Source organism: Vanellus vanellus (genome assembly GCF_965231255.1).
Source record: "Vanellus vanellus genome assembly, chromosome: Z".
NCBI lineage: Eukaryota > Metazoa > Chordata > Aves > Charadriiformes > Charadriidae > Vanellus > Vanellus vanellus.
The window spans coordinates 64142342-64166578 of NC_138908.1; the positions used below are offsets into that span (position 1 = coordinate 64142342).

The window sequence follows — 24237 nt, forward strand, 5'->3', positions numbered from 1 at the left end:
GGCTGAATATATCCTAATTCCCAGGAACTCAAAAAAAAGATTACTTAGCACACTAGATCTCATGAAGTCATCTCTTAAAAGCAAAAAAGAACAAAAACCACTGCTGGGAAAGGTTAACTAGCGCATGACTGGTCTACGTGGGAAGGCTGCATCACATCAGAACAAGTTAAAGTTAGCAAGATTGCATTACCTTGCTTTGCTGCAGGCCAAGAAGCATGCACACCAAGAACTTGCCACAGTTTACGTGATAGGTAGTAACTTGTCAAGTCAGAGCAACTCATTTATGAAATTCAGCCTTAGCACATTACCATGCATAATTCAGCACACAGCATAGGTGAGGTCTTCCTTATCTCACACTATGGCAGCTAGTTGCAGTTAACCTCAAGGCACATTTCCTACAGCCACTCTCCATAAGATAAAAGATACTATAGCACAGGAAAATTTCCCAATACAGACCATCACAGATAGTTATTTCTATAAAATCAATCTCTACCTCTTCAGCTACAGGGGATTCTGGAAAGATCAGGAGGACAATAACCTATATCACACTTTTCCTCATATAAGGTGTCACAGAGTCCAGATCCAATAGGATTAAAGTGAGAATCTTCCTTTTGCTAACAACTGTCAGTTGTATCAGGACCATCACAGGTACAGACTGCAACTTCTTGGAGGTTTGGATTCTGATTTCTGTACAAATCCAAATTCTCACAGCAAAACTTTAAAAAATTAGCTCTCCTAGCATTCTAGAATAGCTGCTCCAATAATCATCTAAGATTCAACATATTTTTAATGTGCGCAACTACAGTGCCTCATGGCAATGCTAACTGTTCTTCCAACACAGAAAAGGAAATTTGCAGCAAATACCAGCTAATGTAACCCCAAACTCAGACAATCAACTGCATCTCATAACTGCCACGATCTGATCCAACTTTCCTAGATTACGACACACAGAGTTTCTTTTCAGTTGAATAATCTTAGCAGGAAATATTTTAATTTAATTTCAACTTGGCTGTGAAAACTGGTATATGTGGTACTCGTACCACTTCTAAAATCACAAGCTTCTATTAAATTGGTAGTTCCATCAATTTCTTCACTTCCAATATTAAAGAAAAAACAGGCTAACAAGAAATTGTGAGCTACATTCACATGAGCATAATTGTGATTAACACAGACCCTTCTGCCCTTGCTTTGATTTTCAGTTGCTTGTAAAGATCAAAGTTGTGCTCTATTGTGATGTGTAAAAACTGCTTATCTCCAGTTGATACATCTCTGGAATAATTTATCCAGCACTGAAAAGGGAGTTTTCTGTATGTACACTTAGGCTATTGTTTGTGAAGTAGTGTCTCACTGGCTTTAAGAATTTGTAAGAATATGGAGGAGCAGGTTGCATAGAGCTGGCTGTTTCAGATTCTGAAAAAGTACATGAAACCTATTAGATGGGAACACTTCCAGTTTCATTTTCTGATTCACATACATCATCCAGTAGGTAATATAATAAAAAAAAAAAAGGTGGAAAAAGTGAAAAGCATCTCTACTAACCAGTAAAGAAGTAGTGGCTAGATTTAAAATTCAGAGGTTGTCCCAGCGCTTTTGCTGGGCTCACCAGCAGCAGAGGATTTTTGGAGAAATGAAACAAACCTAACCATGAAAAATATATGGCATGAATTCTCTACTGCTGGTTTCTCCAACAAAATTCAAACTTATTTATTGGAAAAACAGGTTTCTTTCCAGAAGTCAGAAACTGTTCAATGCTAGGGAAGACATCTATTTTAATATTCACATGATGTGGTCTAGTCAGGAAATATCAAGGAATAACAATTGATTACAGAAGTTAAGATATCTAAGTCCATAAATGACAGCACCGTATTTTTTCATAAGAAATGCAAAAATGATGTAAAACTGCCCCGCATTCCAGCATACATACAGTAGTTAGTAAACTTAAGTGGAAAAGAAGTGTATGAACTGGAATTATCATTTTAAAATTGAAGATGTCAAAGAAAAATCATATAAGTACACACTGAAAATTAAAACTGTGTTTTGATGTTTCTGACACAGCTTTTCATTTCCTTTCTAGCACAAGCCTGTTTCTTATAACAATGATGGCGTTGCTATGGCAATTACTTATTATCTGACATAACCTCCTTTATGCCAATATACTTTAAGTGAAGAGCACAGCATATTTGATCTAGTTACAACAAGAGGTGTACAAGCATGTACTATGTAAAGTGGTTAGGCAATTAATGCGAAACCAAGCAACTTGCTTGGCAAAAGTAAGATCTACACAGGAAGGAAAGTAGAGGTCAAAAATCAGTGCTGCTGAGGAACAGCTCTTAAGACACATGAAATCCCCCAACCTGGTTTTAAGTCAGCAAGAATTGACTTGACTTTCCAGAAGCCTTTGTAGACAAAAATAAAGTAAGTTGATCATAACATAAAACCGTCACATTTCATCAGTGTATAGGATGTGGAACTCAACTATTTCACAAGAGAAACAGAACACATCCAGGGGAAGAGGAAAAGTACTTTTTTTAATGTTGCAACACTTAAGGTTAAAAAAAAAAAAAGGCTGAAGATACAAAACAAAAAAATTTGAAGAGTCATAGTTGGATCTACAAGGACCAAGCCCTTTACTGCAGAAGATGTAATGTAAGCATCAAAATGCCAACTACTTGCTATTTCCAAAGCAGGCTTCCTCCACAGATCTATCTCACCAGTCTCTCAGGTGTGACTATCACAACAGACAGCTCAGTTCCATGTTGTAACAGGACTCAGTACTTCCTCTCCAGAATAGATGTGTGCATAATGTGCAAAAATACAGATTCATACTTCTCTCACTGCCTAACTCCTAAGTATCGAAGCAGGATCTCATGCACATCACGAGTCAGATGGTACTTGCATGGCAGGGGGGCTGATACAAAAATCACATCAAAAGGATTGCTCTAGCAGGCAAAAAATAACAATTTAGACTTACATTTATCCTATTATGTATTCCAAAGGATTCTTCTATTCTAACTATAGCCATCTAAAATGCTAAATATCTAACCTATTATCACGCGCTAACATCTCACTAACACCAAAGAAAAAAAAGACAAGCAAATGCATGATTCATCCCATCATAAGATAGCAGTCTAACCTAAGATGGATGAATCATGTCATATAGTGGTTTTTCCTTCTTCTCCTTATCAAGGCAGCCTCACTTAAGATTTGATATCTAACTACCATATGGTTAAGGCAGTACGCCTCCTCTTCTACTGACCATAGATCAAAAGGGGGCAGTTAAACACTACTCACTGCCAGAAAATAGCTCTAAGCAAAGCACACATTGCCTAAAGTTTTCTTCTATTTCAGTGAAGTAAAGCAGTTTTGTATCCCATATTAATTCAAAGTCTATCAACAGTAACAAAACCTACATTGCCTTCTCCTAAGGGAAGCAAGCTACATTTGAGAAGATAAGGCATGGAATAGTAATCTATCAGCACAGCAAAGTGGGTACTTACAGAAACAGTTGAGCTGGGTGTATTTGTACCATAGCCAGAAGAAGGGAGAGAAGCCAAAGACCAGCGGCGACCATCAGTCCTGTTGTGAAACCTAGGTTAGTCAAATGAACACTGCAGTATCCTAATATAAAAAACATCTGTGGAAGTATTACTGTGTAAAACTGCATTCCAAAAGCATGATACAAACTGGGTTTTTAATAAAGAGTAAACTTTCACAGGGGACCACAATAAACAAGCATTCAGCAAGGATGACTTAGGCTTACAGATTATTTTTTTTAGTCTGTTTTTCTAGCTAAAAATCTATGAGATGAAACAATCAGAAAGTGAACAAACAGCTCCGTAGAACTTGTGTCTCACTAATACACATATAAATGGACCACAGGGAGTCTTCACAACTCCCAGGTCCATCAGAAGAAAATTAATGAGAAGCAAATGAAAAACTTGTGAATCAATGCAAACACAATGATCTGAACCACAGAATAACCACCACAGCCTGCTTGAAATACAAGTGTAGCACTGTCTTAAGTGACATCAGCAGAAGATACCAGCAAACTACCAGGCTAATGTCAAAGAGCTGCAAAGAATGATTACGTAAAAACAAACTTGTTAAATGTTAGAGATGTAAAACAGGAAAAATAATTTTGCAGCAAAAATCATGCTCACTCAGAATAATAATAAAAAAACTCATAACCAAAACCAATTTCTGTTCTTCAATGCTTGAGGTTAGCTACACACTGACAATATGGAAATTGAACATTCAAAGTGACAAACCAAAAAACAACTATGGGAGCTGTGTTTGGATTTTTGAGGAGGTAACACTTACCTGTCATTTCGGTGCCCATGACTGGAGTACAATTGTATCAAATATGTTAAAAAAAGCAAAGCAATACATAAATAAATAACAGGACAGGTTTTTATTAACAAACAATATGATAGTGGGGGAAAGGAGAAAGAATAATTGAAGCTGTTTTACAGCCAGTACAATTATAATCTCTCAAGTCTGATTTACACAAAAAGTATAATTCCACAAAGGAGAACAGAAGTCATGCCAAATCAGGAACCTTAAACCTCTTGATGCAGCTTCCCTACCCTTCAAGCTAACTGTCTCAAAACCCCCTTGCTTCTCTCCATTCTAATGACTTATTTCCTACTCCCATTTATCAATCCACAAGCTTCAACCCAAGTCTCTGGGACTCTGAATACACACAGTGTGAGAAAAAACACTGCAGTACATAATTACTGTTAAAATACAAAGACAACATGTGTTAGAGGGACTGCTGACGGTTTCAAAGATTGAACTCTGGAAAAAAACTTCCTCCTCCTCCTCCAAAATTTTGTTTTTAATTCATTAATTCTCCTCCCTTCTCCCCTTCCCCCAGGTATGCATGAGCTACCTCCAGACAAATGAACAATTCCAAAAGGAGTTTTCTCTTCGTTTTGGCTCAGCTGCCCAAGCTAAATATGTTGACAGTTGAAAGAACAAGAACTTGGGAGGTATTTAAATATGGGTGAGACCCATATATTCTGCAGCTGTGAGACAGAAAGTACCTCCTCACTGAATACATCATATTGAACAGGGTTCCTGCATCACATAGCAATTCTCACACAGAAGGACCATCGGGAGTGGGGATGGGATATCAAGGAAAGTTATCTGGGAAGCAAAGATGGGAGAATAGGAGGAATCCATGAGGGAAGAAGGGAAAAAAAGGGTAGCAAGTCCCTACAGTATTTTCCCCTGGACTCTCATACACCACTTGTCTTTGCGCTACAGTGCGGTCCTACCCACCTCCCAGTAGCTCTGGAAAGCAGGATCTACCACCTACCCATGGGCTTGTAGATGCTGGACTTCTATGTACCAGCACAAGAGGCCTAAGTGGTGCCTACCAGAGACACAGGCTATTCCTGGGCACTGATGACACCACCAGATGTGGGCAGAGGAAGGTGACACTCCTGCTCATTGATGAGGGCCTGGGGGAAGGCTGCCTACAGCCTGGTGCACCAGCTGACAGCATGGCAGATGGCTACCTTCCCACTGCTGCTGTTTTGTGGCATGACCAGCAGCTGATGACTCAAGGACAGAAACAGCTATGCTAGGAAGCCCTTCTTTCCCACAGGAGGCTTCCAAACCACTTCCTCACGCTTCCCTAGCTTTTTGATATCCCCACTGACTTGGGGGCAGTGTACGGAAAAGGAGTATCAATACACCTATATGACCTTGCCTCTGCTCCTTCGGCCTTTTCTATCACACACACACTGTCCTTCCCTTCCTTTGTATTGCCAGTAAATTTACAAAACTTAACAGGAAAAGTATAAAGTCACAAGCCTGAGAACTGCTCTCATTAACCACAAGTCATTTACTACCAAAATGCATCCCATCACAGTTTATATGAAGACAACCACAAGACGCATACCAAATTCATATGAAAATTTTACATTAACACTGTTTTAAACTTAAGTGTCATCAGGCATTTTCATTATAAACATAGAATAAAATCAGCTTTCATAGAAAATTGCTCTAATGAAGTTTCTTGAGTCCTCCTGAAGTGGTGAAATATTTTGAAATCACAGAAACTTCTTGTGTTAGCATTCCTTTAATTGAATAATTTATTTGGAGCCCATTACAGGGCTCTAAAAATGGTCAAAATCCAAATGGAACATTGGTAAACAAATTCACTTTTTCCTCCTGAATTTTAAAGTTTGCAAAAAACCATGATTTAAACTTTCTGTTGATTACAGGTGGGAAAGGAAAACTACTTCCTGCCTGCTGTATTTCTAAGTTATGCTCAGTCTTTCACATCTGCTTTCTCCATTATAAGCTATTTCTGGATTTAATGAATCTTTCTAAAAATATGCTTACAAACAAAAGTTTGTAAAAAACAAAAAAGGAAAAAAAAAAGGAAAGCTATCAAGAAGCAGATGCAAAAGAAGCACTCAACTTTAACATGTTGATTAAAGAAGTGACATCATACGCTATAAGAAAGATTGACAAGATCTACTATCACAGATGATTTAGATTCAGATAAAATTAATACACAAGTAAAGTTTTCTCTCCTTTGCAGCTTTTAAAAAGAGATAAGCCATTTTCTTGCACTTACTCTTGAGAGCTTGTGTGCTACTTTCCTGAACTCCCAAATAGAAGGAAGTAAAACCATAGCGGCAAGTGCCGTCTCACTGCAAATGCAACAGTTACATGTCTGGCACTACTTAATGACAAAGAAAGCCACAGCATTCCTGTTTCATTTTTTGTGTTGTATATGCTCTTGTATATGCTCACATGAACTCTGCCTACCAGGCTTAGACTTAATGAACTTATTATTTGAGGTAGGCTGACAAGGTGTTAAGTGACAGGGAACCACACTGGCACGAACAGGCAGTCTCCCAGGATATGCTATCAACTTTGGTTATGGTTCATTTAATAATTTACTTCATAGACCACTTCAAATTCACTTTAGATCTTCAAAAATTCTACCAGCATTAATTAATCCTCACAACACTTTTATGACAGAGCTGACCGTCTCAGTGGTACAGATAGTGAAACAGGTGAAGGTCTGTATTAAAGGTATGGGGATGGTATTCCTACTGCTAGTAAAAATCAGGACATGAACTCAGGACCTCTATAATCACGCTCTTTTAAGAGATACACTTCTTACAACATCAAGAAAAAAAATAACAAAAATTGTAGATGTAGCTTAAAATTTCCCCATATTTCACTGGTTGAGGAGAGAGTGTCTGAAATGGATGTACTACAATTACGTCACTTAAAAAATATATCTATGTTTTTTAAATTTAAAAAGGTATGCTTGCATTATATCAATCATCCAGTACAACTTTGTTGCAACTGAGGTTTAGGAAAGTGTTCATAAGTGAGATAACACTTGTCATTCTATGTGACAGACTTGACAGGTGTATTTGCAATCATCTTTTAATATTTGAGTTCAGCAACATTTCCTCTATGCAAAATGCATGCTGCATACTACAACCACCTCTTACCTTCGTGCAAAAGAAAAGTGGGCTGAGGCACTGGGAGAAAAATTCCTAGGGCTATCCTGAGGACTGTTTCCTGTTGGAGGTGATACACAAAAAATTAATTATTAGAGAAAAAAAAAAAAAAAACAAACAAAAAACCAACCAACTAAAAACATTCAGACATACTAATCCAAGCATTTCCAGGCAGGTTAGAAACCAATTACATAATTTCGTCTCTCACAGACTCTGAGAAAATAAACTCTGAAACAGAATCGTATTTCAATTCACATCTTATTTATATATGATTTTTAGTTATCAAATTTTATAGTTCATAGAAAAACTTCTATTTAGCCCTTTAATTTTAGAACTCTCAAATTTGAGAATAAAATTGAAAAAAAACAGTATATTAGCTTGAAATAAACATATTTTTAATGTCAAAAACATGGCTTTTTTTTTTAAATTGCACAAAACAATTGAAAGATAGAAAAATCATAATCAACCTGATTTAGCCCTTACACAAAGTCTCCACAGCATTTCCACAGGAGTTTTACTGTGATTTTTTCATTGTAATTCTTTTTTTTCCGAGCTCCAAAACAAACAAGCAGACAAGACACACCGAAATGTTTTTCCCTTAGTTCTGTTAGACCAAGGTGTGGAAAGGCGACCACCCTCTGTGATGAGATGCAACTGCACATTGTGAACAGGTTGTAACTTTAAGGTCTGTTACTTCTTCATATCAAAGCACCCTAGCTCCTGCTGACCAGCACGAGCACAGAAAGAAGGCAGCTGCCAAAAGCTGCTCCTGCCACCTCTACCCCTCAGCACCTACAACTAGAGGAGACACAGTACCTGAAGAAAAAATAAAGACCACCCTGAAAAAAAAAAAAAAACAAAAACACCACAAACCAAAACAATAAAAAAATAAACAAACAAACAAAACCACCAAAAGCTAAAAGGATTTGATTTAAAGTAGCATTGGCATACATCTAAAAGTCAATCTTTCTTTAAATAGCGAACGGACTGCAACAACAATATGTTAAAGAAAATGTAATGTATTTGTTGTAGCATTTTACTTTTGGACATAAATCAGCCCACAACATTAAGCAACAGATAAAAAAAGCTTCTATGTACCCAGTTAGAATAAACATTTAATTTTTGAGGAGAAAATTACTACCAGCGTGTGAAAAAGCCAGTACAAAAGAATGAGTCCTTAAAAGGACTTTAAGTAGCCTTGATCTCACTCAAATTTTTGAATTAACATTGCATTTATCACAGTGATGTCCTTAACAGATCCCATTACTTCTATATGAGAAAGCACGATCATGGAGCCATTAGGTAGCAAACTCAGAACACGCACACCCTTGCCTTTTTTTTTTTTTTTTTTTTTCTCTCTAGAAGCAGATGCAAGATCCTTTTTGAGCTATGCTTAAATCACATCTTCGCAGCTGCTCTTCCCATGGTCCCGAGAGACAAGGATTACACCCTCGCTGGCCAATACCTCCAACTTTTTTTTGCCCATTTATCTATCACAGCTGAATTATGTCCTTCTGACATTACCTCCTCCCCCTCAAGACCCCAGCTTCTTCATTACCCTTCAGGCACTTCTGAGGGCCTCAGTAATTTCAAGGTGGTAAGGATTTTTGTTCCCTGAAGGGAGAGGGGAAGGGGAAAAGCTGCATATGTGGCACAGATTTCAATCTTTATTTGGTGACCAACACAATTTATTCTTATCCTGCATGAACTGTAGACACCAAATTACTATCATCAACAGTTCATTTAATTTAACAGCTAACTGGATTTCTTTTGCTGTTACGACAGCTTACTTAATAAAGATACAGTAAAAAAAATTGTAACACTATAGATAAAACATGGTCACAAACTTTAAGCTGATATTTTTCCAGTGCAGTAGCTAATTTGGAGTGTTTTGTGGACTTAGATAAGACCAAAAAAAAAGACAAAGAAGTTACCTTAATCTCTGGCAGAAAACCAGAGAATTAGGCTTTACACAATGAGATGTAAACAGCTTTTGACAAGAAATAATTTGACAAACCAGCATATGGGGGTTTGTAAACAAATCCCTTTCCTTTGATAGCTATTTTAAAGTTATATATGGATATACACACATATTTAACACACATCCAGGACATGCTTAACTGTCTATTAGTTAGTTAGAACACACACGTAAACTTCACATAGAAGCAAAAAATATGGTGGAAGAATGCAGTACTATTGCAGTCGCTTTGAGGAGACACAATGCTGCAGGCTACCTTGCTAGAATCAACAAAGGTCAGTTCCTTACGGACAAAACCTGAAGAAGTCAAAGTCTTACTCAGGAAGAGCATCAGATCCTGTTATTAGGAAAATAAATTTGCAAGTACTATTTCCAATAGCAAAAGCGCTTTTAAAATAACAAAACTGGTAAAGCTACATACGTAATACTTGGATACTAAATCCTGCAGGTTTATCTAGAAGTCTAAGAACTCAGACAAGCCTGGAAACAGAGGATGAAAATCCAAACCCCAAATGGCTGGAGGAACAGCTAGTGCTATTATAGGTTTAAGGTGTGGTGTTCCAGAAAAGCAAGATAGGTTAGAAGCAGAGTCCTATACGTGACCTTCATCCATCATGGCACTCATCCACCCATCTGCAAGTCAATACCTGGGAGACTTTCAAACAAAAACCAATGCCAGTTAATTCTCTGTCCATATGTGCAGTGCTTGCCTATTAGTCAAATCCCGCTGTTCTTTGTGATCTGCTGGCTATTGTACATTTTAGTCCTAGGGTATGTCTAGGCTGCTGAGATTACTGTTGATGTTTCTGACCTGGTAAAGTAAACCTGACCGGTGGTCCAGCAGTAGGTAAGTAATTAACTCCAGCATCCTCTGGGAGACACAATGCATAGACAACCAATACACCAAAACAATACCCTACCTCATGACGACACACGGGGTAGCTCATTTTGCAAGCAGCTATTGTTAAGAAAACTACATTGAAACTAATTAAATTGGGATTGTTTTGTAAGTAGCTTCAAGAAGTCCTGTGTCTGCCACAGAGGGAAGATGTTTTAAATCTTTTAAAAAGGCATATATTACAGTCACTGTATTATTAATGTATTTTTAATAGCTGTCTACTTACAAAATAAAGAGTTTCAGATGCAATGACTTTCTGTTAGTACTGAGGAAACAACAGATTAATGATGATTGTTATCCCAAATTCTGATGGATCAAAGACAAATCCAGCTTGAAGTCTTGATGTCATTTGATGGTCTTTTAAAATGAATCACAGTACATCAGCACCAGCACCACAGTAATATAATATAACAATGGGTCACACATTCCTCTGTGTCACTTCACTCGGTGGTGAATCCACGCTGTGAAGTGAACACACAAGAAACCGTCCACCAACAGTTACAGGTCTGACTTTCATACTATCACAAACAGTGCCAGTCAGCAGAAAACACAGCTGGGCAGCAGAATAATTTTTAATACTTCTGCAGGTGCTTTTCACTGAGATCCACGCAGAGGTGAGGAGCTCAAGCTATTACAAAACCTGGATTAATTATGCTTCAAACCAGCAAATGACTTTCCCCAGTAACAGCAAGAAAGGCCTGCATGCTCCTTAAATCTATTTGCCAGGATTCTCTGCATGTTCTGACCACTACTAAAATACTGGCAGTTCTATGTTTTAATGGGATTTAATTTAAAAGTCAGTTGTATCTGCATGTAACTTACCACTTACACTTTCCTCTCCTGTTCCTAAACTAGTAGGAGATGCTCTGAAATGGGTATAACAGTTCTACTTTACTCAAAAGCCAAGACAGAATTAAAATTTTTATTTTAGCAAAACACGTATTACTATACATGTGACAACAGTCCAAATAATTGAAATATTGCATTATTTTTCTTTCTTTAAATATGTTCTCTTTTTAAAAATTATATTCAGAACCCTGTCTAATCTTTAGCTTTCAGCTTTCCCACATTTCACCATGAAAACACACTAAGGCCTTGTTCATTTACAAACCGAGCCCTCCTTTCCCCAAAATCTAGTCAACGCACACCGTAGCTAAAGCAGAACAGTAGAGAAGCTGTATATGAAAATGATTCTTCTTTGCTTCAAGTACACTGTAGTCAGCCAGTACTCATTATCATCTATCTCAAGACAAAAACCACAGGATTAAGGTTAAAAATCTAGGGAAACTAACTAAACTTGATGCACATACACAAATGCCTCCAATGCGATTCAAAGCCTAACGCAACTAAAATATATGGTGGAAACAGCTTTGTTCATTACTATACTTCCACGTAGCTACCTGAAGTACATCTATAAACAAAAACACCTGATGCAGGCAGTAAGTCCTAATGTAGTGAGAGCAGAATATTAGCCGTCAACATGCTAACAGTGCCTGCCTAGAATGGTCTAGGCAGACCTAAAAGAAAATCCTAGAATAAGGATTATAAGTGGAGCTAAGACCTCCTTGGCCTTAAATTTTGCTTTAGGCAATTGCATCATTTAATTCCATTCATAAATTTGTTGAATCCAACAGGAAAGGTCATGTTTGTCCCTGCCATGCTTAGTGAACAGTTCTTCAGGAACTCTTATGTCCTGGTATATACAGCCAGCATGTATTTCCCTTCCCATTCCATGAAGAAAACACCTCTGACTGATTTAGAAGATAATACAGGCTTTTCAGTCTTCCTGTTGCTAAGGTGAGCAAGGACTAGTCTTCCAGTCTTACACAAAAAGCTCTCACATTCTAGCCTCCCAGCCTTTCTCCCCACATGATCCCAGCTGACCATGCATGACCATAAAAGCACGCAGTATCCCAGGCGAAATCTAACCAGAACATTGCACAGTGGCATGAAATCTCCCCAAATTCAACTGAAAATTACTTCCTTTAGACATCTTTGGAGATTTGATTTTCGAAGCTACACTAGACTTGTCCTTGCAAACATCATCTGATCCAGAAAATGCAGCCAGGTCCTTCCCTAAATTCCTTATGATAGATGAGTCCACAGCTTACAGCAGACATTTCTGTTACTGGTCCTCCAGCACAAAATAATGCATGTTGCTATGTAACTTTATACTTTTTTTATTCCAGTCCTCAAGATCATTCAATCACTTCAACACAGTTTCCCAATGCTGTTTCATACTCGATGTCTTCCAAATTTACATCAGCTACAGTAATTTTATGCCAACATCACTCATGAGAAGATTAAAAAGGTTTGGCCGCAACATCAAAACCTGAGGACTCTACTGATAACCTCCACTCCCACTTCATAATATTTCTCATTTCAGCACTGAAACATTTTACTCTAATACAGCCAAGTAAAATTTACAGCATTGCTCCTAAAAGCTAAATCTTGTTCCTACAGCAGACACAATGAAACAGCACCACATGCAACTATTAATCATTAGGGGTTAGTATCACCCACAGGAACAAGATCCTGTGACTACTAAGGTGGGGACATCTGAATGCCCTGACTTGCTGAGATTATAATCATGCATTTTGCAGGCTGGGTGGTGCAGATGACCTGCCTACGCAGCAGCAGGCAGTCAGCTGGAAAAGCCCATTAGTGATCAGGGCATCAGATGTTGTCCAAGCTGATGCTGCAACCCTTCGCTCCCCATAATTCTGAATGTACCCACAGTTCATGCAAAAATTAAGAGGATCTTTCAGTAGGTTTAACAGCTTCCAACCAGGACACTAAAGGCAAAGGATGTCCAAACAACTAACCTAAGACAGTTACTAATAACGATGAAGGTTTGCACCCCAAGAAATGACCGGGTATAGATTTGGTTTCTATTTTCATAAGAAAGTGAAAGTCTATGTAGTGGAAGCTGATATTATTCGTGAAGTCTTTTGTGATCTTTAAATGTATGCATAAGTCATAGTGGGAGACTTCAGCTGCAAACTAAAATCTGACTTTCCACAAACACAAATTATTTCCACAGGTCGCTACAGGTTCTGCACAGAGGAAAAGGGCATTACATGTATTGTATAAGTAATTAATGTATATAACATATTATATATCTACTGTATATATTGTCTTTTTCCTATCCCCTTTTTAACCCTGTCTCAGACCCTATACCTCTCTGTGTGCATCCCAAGCATCCTGCCATCCTCCCAAGCTCCCTCCCATCCTACCACATGAATCTGAGAATGACTGAGATGGTAAGGCTAACACTTAAAAAGCTTTATAGAAATACTCAGTGTTTGTCCAATACAGCTTGCATATGTAAAGATTAACAACAGACTCCTGTGTAGGAACAATCCTCTATTACCTCCACAGAAAACAATGAAAATTGTGGAGGGGGGAAGAAAATCTGACTGAGACCTACCTCTATATGACTTTCTCATATGGGGCAATTATCACCACCCCAAGCTTGGACCACTGGTCCTCCTCAAAGACTGTCTATCTAAACCAGAGTACAGTCAGTGCCTTCAGTTCAGACTGCATCTGGGAGAAAAACAGGACTACAAGGAAGAATGTGGGTCTAAAATGCACCTTGAAGAATTATGATTATGTTCAAGAAGCTTTTCTGCTAAAATAGAGTAATACTTCTCACATCCAACCTGTTTTGGCTAACTCCAATCCAGATTGTTAAAATTACCTAATAGCCACCTGAGCTCTTCAGGAGGTCTGAAGTAATGGCACATTGTTTCAGAAGGTGCAGCTAGACTTCTAAATAATTGCTCTGCAGATATCAAAGATGAAAACATTCTTGAGCAAAGCCACAGATATTGGCATGAGTGCTAATGCAGTGCACTCTGACTAAGAGAGCTCCACCTTGAGATTCATAACATGCCTTCATGCACTGTGCTTTAACTGACACAGAGGGTGCATAGCACTCTTTTGCCCTCAGAGATGTAAGGTCTTGGGGAAAAAAAAAAAACAGCCTAAACTAGCAAACCAAATAAAACTCATTGCAGGTATGAGATACAAACAAAGGTAACTAAGTATTTATTTTGCCTTTTGTCCCAACAATCAATTAATTAATGTAGCAGGGTACAGGTTGTTTGTAGATCCAAGGGTGTTCTCAGAAGGGATGAAAACACTGACTTCAGATACCTCTGAGGCACTGACTTCCCAAGCAACGCCAACAATCTTATTAGGACCACAAAAGAAGGGCCCAGGGTAACACTGAAGATTATGAAGATAATTAATAGAAATCGATCCTTCTGGGTGGATTTTGAAGAATCTGTCAATCTTTATTCCCTTCAGCTTGAATAGCCCATAATAAAGAGATAAGGACCTGCAAAAACAACTAATATGGTACACACATGAAGTCAAGAACCTAGTCCACTTAAGTAAGAGCATCCAATGGAACTACTTTCAGTAAGGGCAACAGCAGGCTCCACCCAGATATGGCTGGAGCACCCTGACAGTAGGGAGCAGAGTAGATGCTGTCACTAAGAGAAGCATATCTGGCAGAAAAGCACTGATAGTACAAAAACAGAAGCCAAAATAGTTTCTAAAAGGCGTGAGCAATCAGGGTCATGCATAATCTATCCATCTTTCCATTTGAATTACTCAAACCACAGCAGGTTATGTCCTCCATTTTCCTGTTTCATGCAATCAGGAAGATGCCCAAAAAGGAACCTCTGTGCACTTCCTTTCCAAAACCACAGCAAAGTGACTTTCGTATGTATGTCCAGAGTATGTACAGACCTTGAAAGCTGCCTCAGAGATCTCCCTTCCAATCTCTCATCTTGAAGCAAAAGTGATTGTTCTTAAAACTACGTCAGAAGATAGGCCATGGCAGGGCAATCTGATGTCAGCCTGACAAGTTCAGTTAACTTTCTGAGACGTGAAAAGACAGTAAAATGTAATCTTGCAGCATATGGACAGAAATAATTGAATATCATAATTTCTGGCTTAAAATGCTTTAAAGTATACATCTCTGTGTCCAAGCATATTAAAGTAAGTCCCAAACCTACGTTTCCAACCACATTTGAAAGAGAACCACAAGACAGACTTCTACTTGAGCCAGAACCCAGCTGGATGACAGATGAACGTGTTCTGACTATCTACACTCAAAACAGCTCAACTTTCTACGGAAGTACTACAACAGACCAATCAGCTCTCCTTGCTCCAGAACCCGAAGCAAATTCTGTATTTTGAACAGAATCCATGAGGTCCCCAAAGGAACAGGGAAGGTAAGAGAAAGGACTAGAGCACATAGTAAGGTAGAACTCTCAGAGCCCACATCTTCACGGGTGCTTTTGATTTTTTTAAAGGCTCACAGAAGTATTTTAGGCTTTTTCTGAAGGGGGAAGCAAGGTATGCAAGGTATGCTCTCAATGCATGTATAAAGATCCTGAGAAGATGAAACAGGACTGAAGAAGCTAGGAAAGCTGACAGCCTGGGTTTGCTGCAGCCTCTCTCTCCTACAGTCAGGACGACTGCTGCACATAAGTGAGTGAGAAAAGAATGACCCATCAAAAGGTGCTGTGTGAAGGAGATAAACGTTTCTAAGGACAGGTGGGATTGAAAGAGTCCTCAATGGCTCAAGTTCTCAGCTCTATTATCAGTTAGACTCAGCCCCTTGAAAGGCAGATCCAAGAATCCGTCTTTTCCTTTCACAGCCCAGTGGCAAACAACTGTGCAATGTCGCATGAAGTTACATCAGCTGTTAGCATCCATCAGCCTAATCCGTTGCACCTGCACTCACCTGGGCAGATTCCTTGCATGAAACTGAACTCTGACAATATGCAAGAAAAACTTTTCTAAAGCAGGATGTCTCCAATGTCCTCCATATTCTGCATAATCTCACTAGGACATATGTGCCAAAATGGATGTTACTACCATGCTTCAGCCAAGGATAGTCTAATGAATAAACCAATACTTTGCTGCACATTTACCTTGCTCTATCCTTCTCTAGGATTGGAAACTATTTTGTTTCCCTCTCCCTCTTCTGCTTCTACTGTTTCCTCCCCCAACAGCAAACACTAATAAGAAAGATGTGAAGGTATTAAAGAGGGTCATCTCCACTCCCTCTGAGACTCAGAACTTGTAGTACATGCTCCTGGCAGAAGGTCTGGTGCAGGCTGCAAAATAAACACTTCCGATTTAGAGAACTTTTCTAATATAATCTCACCATTCCTAGCTACTTTCTAGAAGCAGTCAAAGGAGACCCTAAAGTCATCTAGCTGGATAGGAGATACACTAGGTTCTCTCAATAGAGTCAAGGAGTCCTCTCTGACTTGGAGTAATCCCTCCCAGCCAAGGACCCAGCAGGCTGTACAGCACATGCTGTCCCTTGTGACATTCCTCTGCTGTACTTCGCAAGAATCCAGGCCTCCAGTACAGGTCACCACGGAGAGCAGGTAGGTGAGTTCAGCGTGCAGACACCAGTGCAGTTAAGACCTGCTGGCTCTGACAACACAAGAATGCAGCATCACTAAAAATCCACTATGTCTTTTAAGATCAAGGTTATCAAGTATTTATATACATACACACTTGACATGCTGAACTCCTATGTATATGTAGATGGAAATTCATAATTTATGTGGCTTTGCTGTGCTTTTAACTACAAAATTTGTATCTTTTTATTTGTCTGAATTAGGATGACATTCACAGTTATTCAAAGTACAATTTAAAAAAAAAAAAAATAATATTTCACCTACCAAGTAAATTCCAGGCAGTACCTAATTGACCACTAGACAAAGGAGAAAACCTGTCAAGGGTGACTCTGAGCACACTTTAACTTCAAATTGCCCCTTCAGGGGACTAGTCTAGGCACACTAGCCAGCTGAGGTAGGAGCCAATGGTTGTGTGAATACTTACTGCAATTAACTACGCGGAGGCAAGCTCATAACAGAGCGATCCATACACATGCAAATTTTCATCACATATATGAGACTCTATAGCGCTACTGAAGTGTTTGGCACACTTACCTTCGGCGAATGCATCAGCATTAAAAGAACCTACTGTATCCTGGGTAACTGAAGAAGTTGCCAAATTTCCACAACAGGTTTTTGAAAACAGCTTATGCTTAACCTGTCTTAATCCTTACAGTATCAGTTTTCCACTTTCACAGACACTTGTCAACAGCTGTGACATCAGCTATTTTATCCTCTTTTACGGTTTGAGAAATGGATGCAAAAAGATGAAGCAACTTGCTGAAAGCACAAGTCCACTGCCAGACAGGAACTCTTTGGCATTTACCAAATTCACTACGTATATTCAGGTCCCAGGTAATGCATGCTGGTCACTCCATACTTCTGAAGACTGTTAGGCATCGTTGGTCTAAGCCATCACTTTCCGAACAGATGGTATAGTCACTCATAGCAGAAGACATGCTAGTTCTCACACCAGGCATTGCTATTGCTCTCATCAAGTCAGCACAGCACAACTAAAGCCTCTTTATATGGTGACCACAGATCCCCTGTTCCAAATGCTAATTTCTGCATTTGGGGGATCCAGAGAGGGATCCCATACATTCAAACATTTCATTTTTCAGTTTTAAAACAGTCTGCACCATATTTTTCTTTAAATGTGCTGGTGCCTTGAACTCTTCACAAGTCTTCACACTGTCTGGATTCCTGGTTGTGGATAGCCTGCTTCTCAAAGCGAAATCCACCACCATATTTTCCTCTAATAATGTTGCTTCCACAAGAAAACTGGAAATGCCTTACTACACTCACCATCTTCTTCAAACGTTCCAAAATATTTAGCGTCATTGACAACACAAGAAGTGGGGGGGGGGGGGGGGGAGGCTTTCACTTTGTCATGCAGTTACAGCCAATGCCCAGAACGCATAAAGAGACAAGATTTATTGAGGAAATGTGTTTTGATATGCTAAAAGTGTTGCTTTTTAAAATGAAGACAATCATTATCAATAAAATATTTATGGACTTTCAGAAGCAAAACAAAATTATCATCGATTTATTGCTGTGTAAAGTGAAGCACAGAGACTTCCAGCAATGAGCCTAACACCACAAATCCTAGGGATCAAAAGCACTAGGAATAGAATACAAAACCCTACTCAATGATTCCACTACCTTTACCATGTGTGCAAGCTATATTATATCCTTTTCACACTGAACTAGGCCCAGAAAGGGAAGCTGGGGGGGGAGAAAATACATCAGAATGTCAGGTGAGGAAATAAAAAATAGGTACACGATCCATGTTAGGTATTTGTAGACTGCTTCTCACTCTAACACAGTATTTACGGATCTAAATGTAACAGAAATTTGGATGGAATGATATGCAATTTTTTGCTATTACAAACAGTGGAAAGAAGAGTAGTTGGATAAAGAATTTGCCTGTTTTCCTTTCCTCGTATAGAAATTTTAATAATTTAATAATAATAGTAGCAGCATAGAAATAAAATCACCTGCATGAGCTGAGAGAGGTGAATGAGGCCGAGGCAGAGCTGGAGACTGGCCATTGCCCATCAAACTCTTCCTGTTGCTTGTTCTACAACTGTGGGCAAAAAAAAAAAAAAAAAAAAAAAGGAGAGAAGACTTTAGCATCAGAAATACAGCACGTACCACATATGGACATTTTGAGATTCTGCTACTTTGTTCCTTTGCTTCCCAGTCCCCTATTAAAAATCAGAGCTAATTTGTTTTTGTAGGCATGTCCAGGAAGTCTACTATCATACTGGATAATGGCAAAGACAGCAGTTTCCAGAGAAAACACACCATGGATAGTTTTCAGGCTTGCACGTCTGCTGTTCCGTGCAAAGACCAGCATTACCGTGTAGAGTCATTTACAAAATGTTCTTCTCAGACTGCAGCTTGTTTCTCTGCCATACACTTTTTATAACACATAAAGACATACAAGCATAATGTGAAAAACACTCTCAAGCTTAGAATCACCACTCAATGATTAAACCTATTTCTGTTGCATGAACTGTAGCTCCAAATCACATGCCACAAAGAGCAATGATTTATCAATCTGAGGATGATACAATAATTATAAATCTAATTATTGAGATAAATTTCACATCTGTGCCTTTTGTCAATGAACAGATGATGCCTAAGAAGATGAATGCATTTTTTTAACTCATACATTTTTCATCTGCAAAGCCACTAATTTCCCACTTCTCAAGATCATTAGGCGAGATAAATAGTAAATTAACACATCCATTAAACTTGGGAAAGGAGATATGCTTCTTAAATACATGATACAGGTTTTAAGTATTTGTTAGGCAGAAATGTTTTTCTTTTTTCTTCTTTCTACTATAACAAATATTCTCTCAAACATAAATCTCCAACAGGAAAATTGTATCTTGAAGTCAAACAGACTGTGTAAAAACTTAAGTGCATATGCTAATGTTTACAGCAATGCAATCAGATTTTTTTTTTTTCTATAAAGGTTTAGAAAAACTCAAAAGCACTAAAAGGGGAAACATTCATACATAAAACCATTTCATTAACACAGTAGGTTCCAACAGAAGCAGATTCAGATCATATTTGTAGATCTATCAAACAATGAATTTTGTAACATTATGGTCTCTATATAAAAGCCAAAAAGCAAGGCTAATTAGTCTTGATAAGGTGTAAGTTGAATAAAATTCAAAACAAAGGATGGAGTTTAATAGCATAAACAGCTAAGTAAAACAGATGCAAAAGTAATCCAAAATAATACTGAAAACAAGGAAAATAAAGAAAAACAAAGGAAATGTTGATTATAAAAGTGGTATAGAAGATACCTGCAATATGAAAAAAAGGTCAAACACTAAGACCAGTCTCCCCTTGAAAAATGCTTTGCGAAGCAGCAAGACACCCATTCCCAACTGTTTAATACGTTAACACAAATTTCATTTGCATGAATTGCACAATGACTCGCCATATCACTTAATTATTACAATCAATTAAATGATGACTTAACTCATGAGTCTATACTTATCATTTCTGCAGATCTATGTAAGAAAAAAAAAACACAAAATGATTGCAAGATTTACATTTAGAGCACTGGAAAAGTCAAAACTTAAGACATATGTCACTATTTTTAGTAACTTTTCTTGTACTATACTATGACAAGCTTTACTTTATCTGCTACACTTGTTTTTAAAAGCTTGAATAACTGTTCCTTTGCAATTCTCCAAATCTAAAACTGAATCCAGTAGAAGCTTTTGGTACTCATTAGACATTCGTTAAAGGATCTACAGACTGCATCTATCCATGATGATGCAATGATATCACTACGGCATCTGTGGTGCAGGCTGCAGTTAAGAAACCTCATTACATGACTTTAAAGCAGCCTTGTGTGGCTAAAGTTTGGACCTAAAAGATCACCACATCTGCTGTCACAAGGAGACAATACATTTTAATACTTATCTGTATTGAGAGTTTTATCACTTTTGCCAGAATTTCCTATGTAAATAACTGACTGTCTTGTATTCACTTTTACATTAAAATTCAAACTTCACGTTCTTCAGGTGAAGTTATTGCAACACCTTTCACAAATCATTATCAAAGATATCTAATCCAAGTTATCTTGATTTTTTGGGATATTGTTTTTAAGAATTATTTCTGGGGAATATGATGGCATTACCTCCAATATCAAGATTTTACATAATAAAAAAAAACTTTCCCCCCAACTGTCATTAATAAAAAAAAAAATTGCTGTTTGCTCAGATGTAGCTGCAGCTGCATGGAGAATTTATCTTTTATCACACTCAAATGAAATGTTCATATTTTTATTTTCTATTTCCTAATAGAAGACTCCTCTATTTGTCTTACCAGTAAGGTAAGATGCATCACTGCATGAAAGGACAAATCCATCCTAGAGCTCTCACTGTAGCTTTGTATTTTTCAGTTCTGTTTCACAAAGATTTTGAAATTAAGTTATTCACCCTGCATAGTCTATGAACCACAACTCCTTCCCCAGAAATACAGTACTATAGAAAAGGCTCTTTGTGGGCGAGGGGGAAAAAACACATCTTCAGGGAACCCTGAAAGATGATCTAAGCTGCTAGAACACCACAAATGGGAAGCAGGGTCGCACTAAGGAAGTATCAAAGCACTACTTACTGAATTGTATTTAGCCTTGAAACGGCAACCTTCTGTAGACAAAAGGGTCTCAGAAGTTAAAGCCATTCTGCAGACAAAATCGTTTTTCCTCGATCTCTGAACACATCAAGTAACTTTCCCCTTCTATTGTCCTCATAAAACTATTCCTCTCCCATTCAAATCTGACAAGATAAACCAACTGATAAGACGAAGCCCTGAAAGAAAGCCTCTTTGTATGCAGGAAAGTTATAGCAGTGCAGGAACAGTCTACAGAACTTAGGGAAACATACACCTTGGTAAACCACAGAGCACTATGCTCTCAAAATGCAATTCTCTAAGCCTTGGATTTCATGTTGTGATCAGGTTGCGCGGCACAGAGAAGAGACTAGCAAGCCAGGCAGCACATATGACACAAGGTTTAGAGCACTGAAAAAACAGGAGAAAGAAAACTATCTTTTTTCCAAGGAGAAGACAGTAGGGGAAAACAAAGGAAAAAAAAAAATCAGTCATGTCAAACAATAATTAAACTTTGGGGTGCACGCAAAACTTGAAGAAAATTGTAAGTTTACATTTTTTGTCCTTTGTAGTCTTCTCTGCCCGAGGAAGATCCTTCTTGGACTTTAGTCTGTTGCCAAAAACTTAAAGCGGCAGTACTGGATGACTATGTATCTGGAAGTAGTTGGCATTACAACATGGCAGCAGTGCCCTGGACTACTGGCACTGTTCCTTATCTTGGAATCCAATTCATAATTTCGTATTTGGTTTCCAAATCCCCCCCCCCCGGCAGGTTCTGCCTTACCTCCTGCTCTCCGCCACTGACGCTCCTGCCCACTCGCACCTCTCCTCCCTTATCCTGACTTCTCACTATGTCTCACCTCCTTCATCCCAACTCCACTATCATACCCAACACTCTAAACCCCAAGTCACTTCTGCTCCAGCTACTATAGATGATCAACGCTTCCCACAAGAAGTACTCAGGACAAAACAGATAGAGGACACTACAAAAACAGTGCTCAACTTCGTTACTCACAAAGCAAGGGTGAATTACAGTTGCTGAAAGATGCAACTCAGTTGCATAAAGCTTTATTACCTCGCTCCTTAAAAAGCCACAATTCTCATATCAGGAAAAAAAACATTTGAGCAGAGATGATAACTGCTAGATTGAAACCAGCAAAGCACAAGACAAAAGTACCAGTATGGCCATTAACATACAGCTACACTCCACAAGCTCCTCGAAACACTAAAAATAAAAAGCTGAAGCAGGAATCAAGTTCTTCTAGGACAGGCAGTACTTCATAAAGAGCTGAATTTAATTAAAGGCAGGTTTCCTGATAGAGTTATCAAGAAATGGCAAAATTGCAAGAAGTATGCCCTGAAATGGAAGTTTCTTCCTCAGAATGAAGGCTAATATGTGAGCAGATTACTGGCAGCAAAGGTTAATTGCTTTTTTCCAAAAAAGTAGGGAAAGAAGGCTATATTGACAAAGATCAGCACTTGCCATGCTTTTCATCAGAAATTTGGCATCTGCTTTAATAATTTATAATGATTTCATTTCAACATCCTCAATTATTAATATTTACACTTGTAATGAAGATGGATTTGGCTGTAAGCTATAATGACAGTTCACCACCTTTCACAGGCTGTGCTGAGCACAGCAGTACTCCACAACACAGCTTCTTCGTTTTGGTATCAGTATAATACAGTAGTTTAGCTGAAGGTAAAGATTAAAACGGGACTTCTATTTTAAGAGAGGCTGCAAACAAAATGTTTTATTTGCTAATAGAAATGCAGAGAAATTAAGCTATTGCCATACCCAGAATGCAAAGCCTGACCACGTAGACATGAGACTAATAATGCATGACCAGCACTCCCATAAAGGCTCTAGCGAGAGAAAAGTTAGTTATAATTTCTCTGGTGTTAAAACTGCACAGCTGAAAACTACCTCAAGAGGAACATGCTGTCCCTAGCAAGACTTGAGATGTGGCCACTTTGTTTATACAGGAAAGTTAAATTTAAGTTATATTTCAGTTATATTTAACTTGTTATGAAGCTAGCTAACCTATGACTTCATACTTATTTACTATCTTCATGAACAGCAACACTGAAAAGTCAACAGTGCACACAGTACTTAAAAAAATTAAAACATTTAAAGTAATTTAGCTTAGGGTTTTTTTGGCTTTTTTATTCTTGTTTTGTTCTTAAAGAAAAATAATCCTTTTGCATTAAAAAGCAGTTTGGTGAGTGTGTCCAAGCTCTCCACAATCCAGAAAAGTTCTGTGGGACGTTAACTCAAACAAATGCAAAAAACAGCTGCCATGAAGACATGATGCACACTGATAATGCAGCAGCTTCCTTGTCAAAAGGAGCCTTTAAGCTTGTATTTGATGAATCATCTCCTGATCCAGAAAGCCAAAGTAACACATGGCCTGCAGTTAACAGTAGTTTCACACCTAGATTGCGTTATCAAAGAAAATGAATCAACCAAGTCTGTTCTTCTCTGAATACTGGGGAGGTTACACGAGCAAAATCCATGGGCTCCATTCACTGCTATTTGTTTCTCCCCTGTTCTACCCTGTAACTAAGGGAGGTTGAAGAGTAAGGAAGCAAAGGTATACAATTTTGAGAGTTATCTCCTAGACTGAAGTAAGTAAATTCTCATGATGCTACAATCATTGAGAGAAACATGCAAACTATCTGAATGCTATTAAAATATAACATCGGTAACACCCAGAATTTTCTTTTTGTTCTTTTAATTGCTTTCAATGTTTATTATATTTATTATTTTTATATTCTATTTACCATGTTTTC

The 24237-nt window shown here is 38.2% G+C and overlaps 1 protein-coding gene across 1 annotated transcript in view; it reads right to left on the reverse strand.

Moving 5' to 3' along the window:
- MAST4 (microtubule associated serine/threonine kinase family member 4) overlaps window positions 1–24237 on the reverse strand; it is a gene marked incomplete at its 5' end in the record, with an annotated part of 235002 nt that overhangs the window by 57412 nt on the left and 153353 nt on the right. The window contains 4 exons of the mRNA XM_082497946.1: window positions 3498–3576; window positions 4321–4341; window positions 7488–7557; window positions 18804–18892. Coding sequence (XP_082354072.1) covers window positions 3498–3576; window positions 4321–4341; window positions 7488–7557; window positions 18804–18892 — 259 coding nt within the window. The remainder of the gene's footprint in view (window positions 1–3497; window positions 3577–4320; window positions 4342–7487; window positions 7558–18803; window positions 18893–24237) is intronic.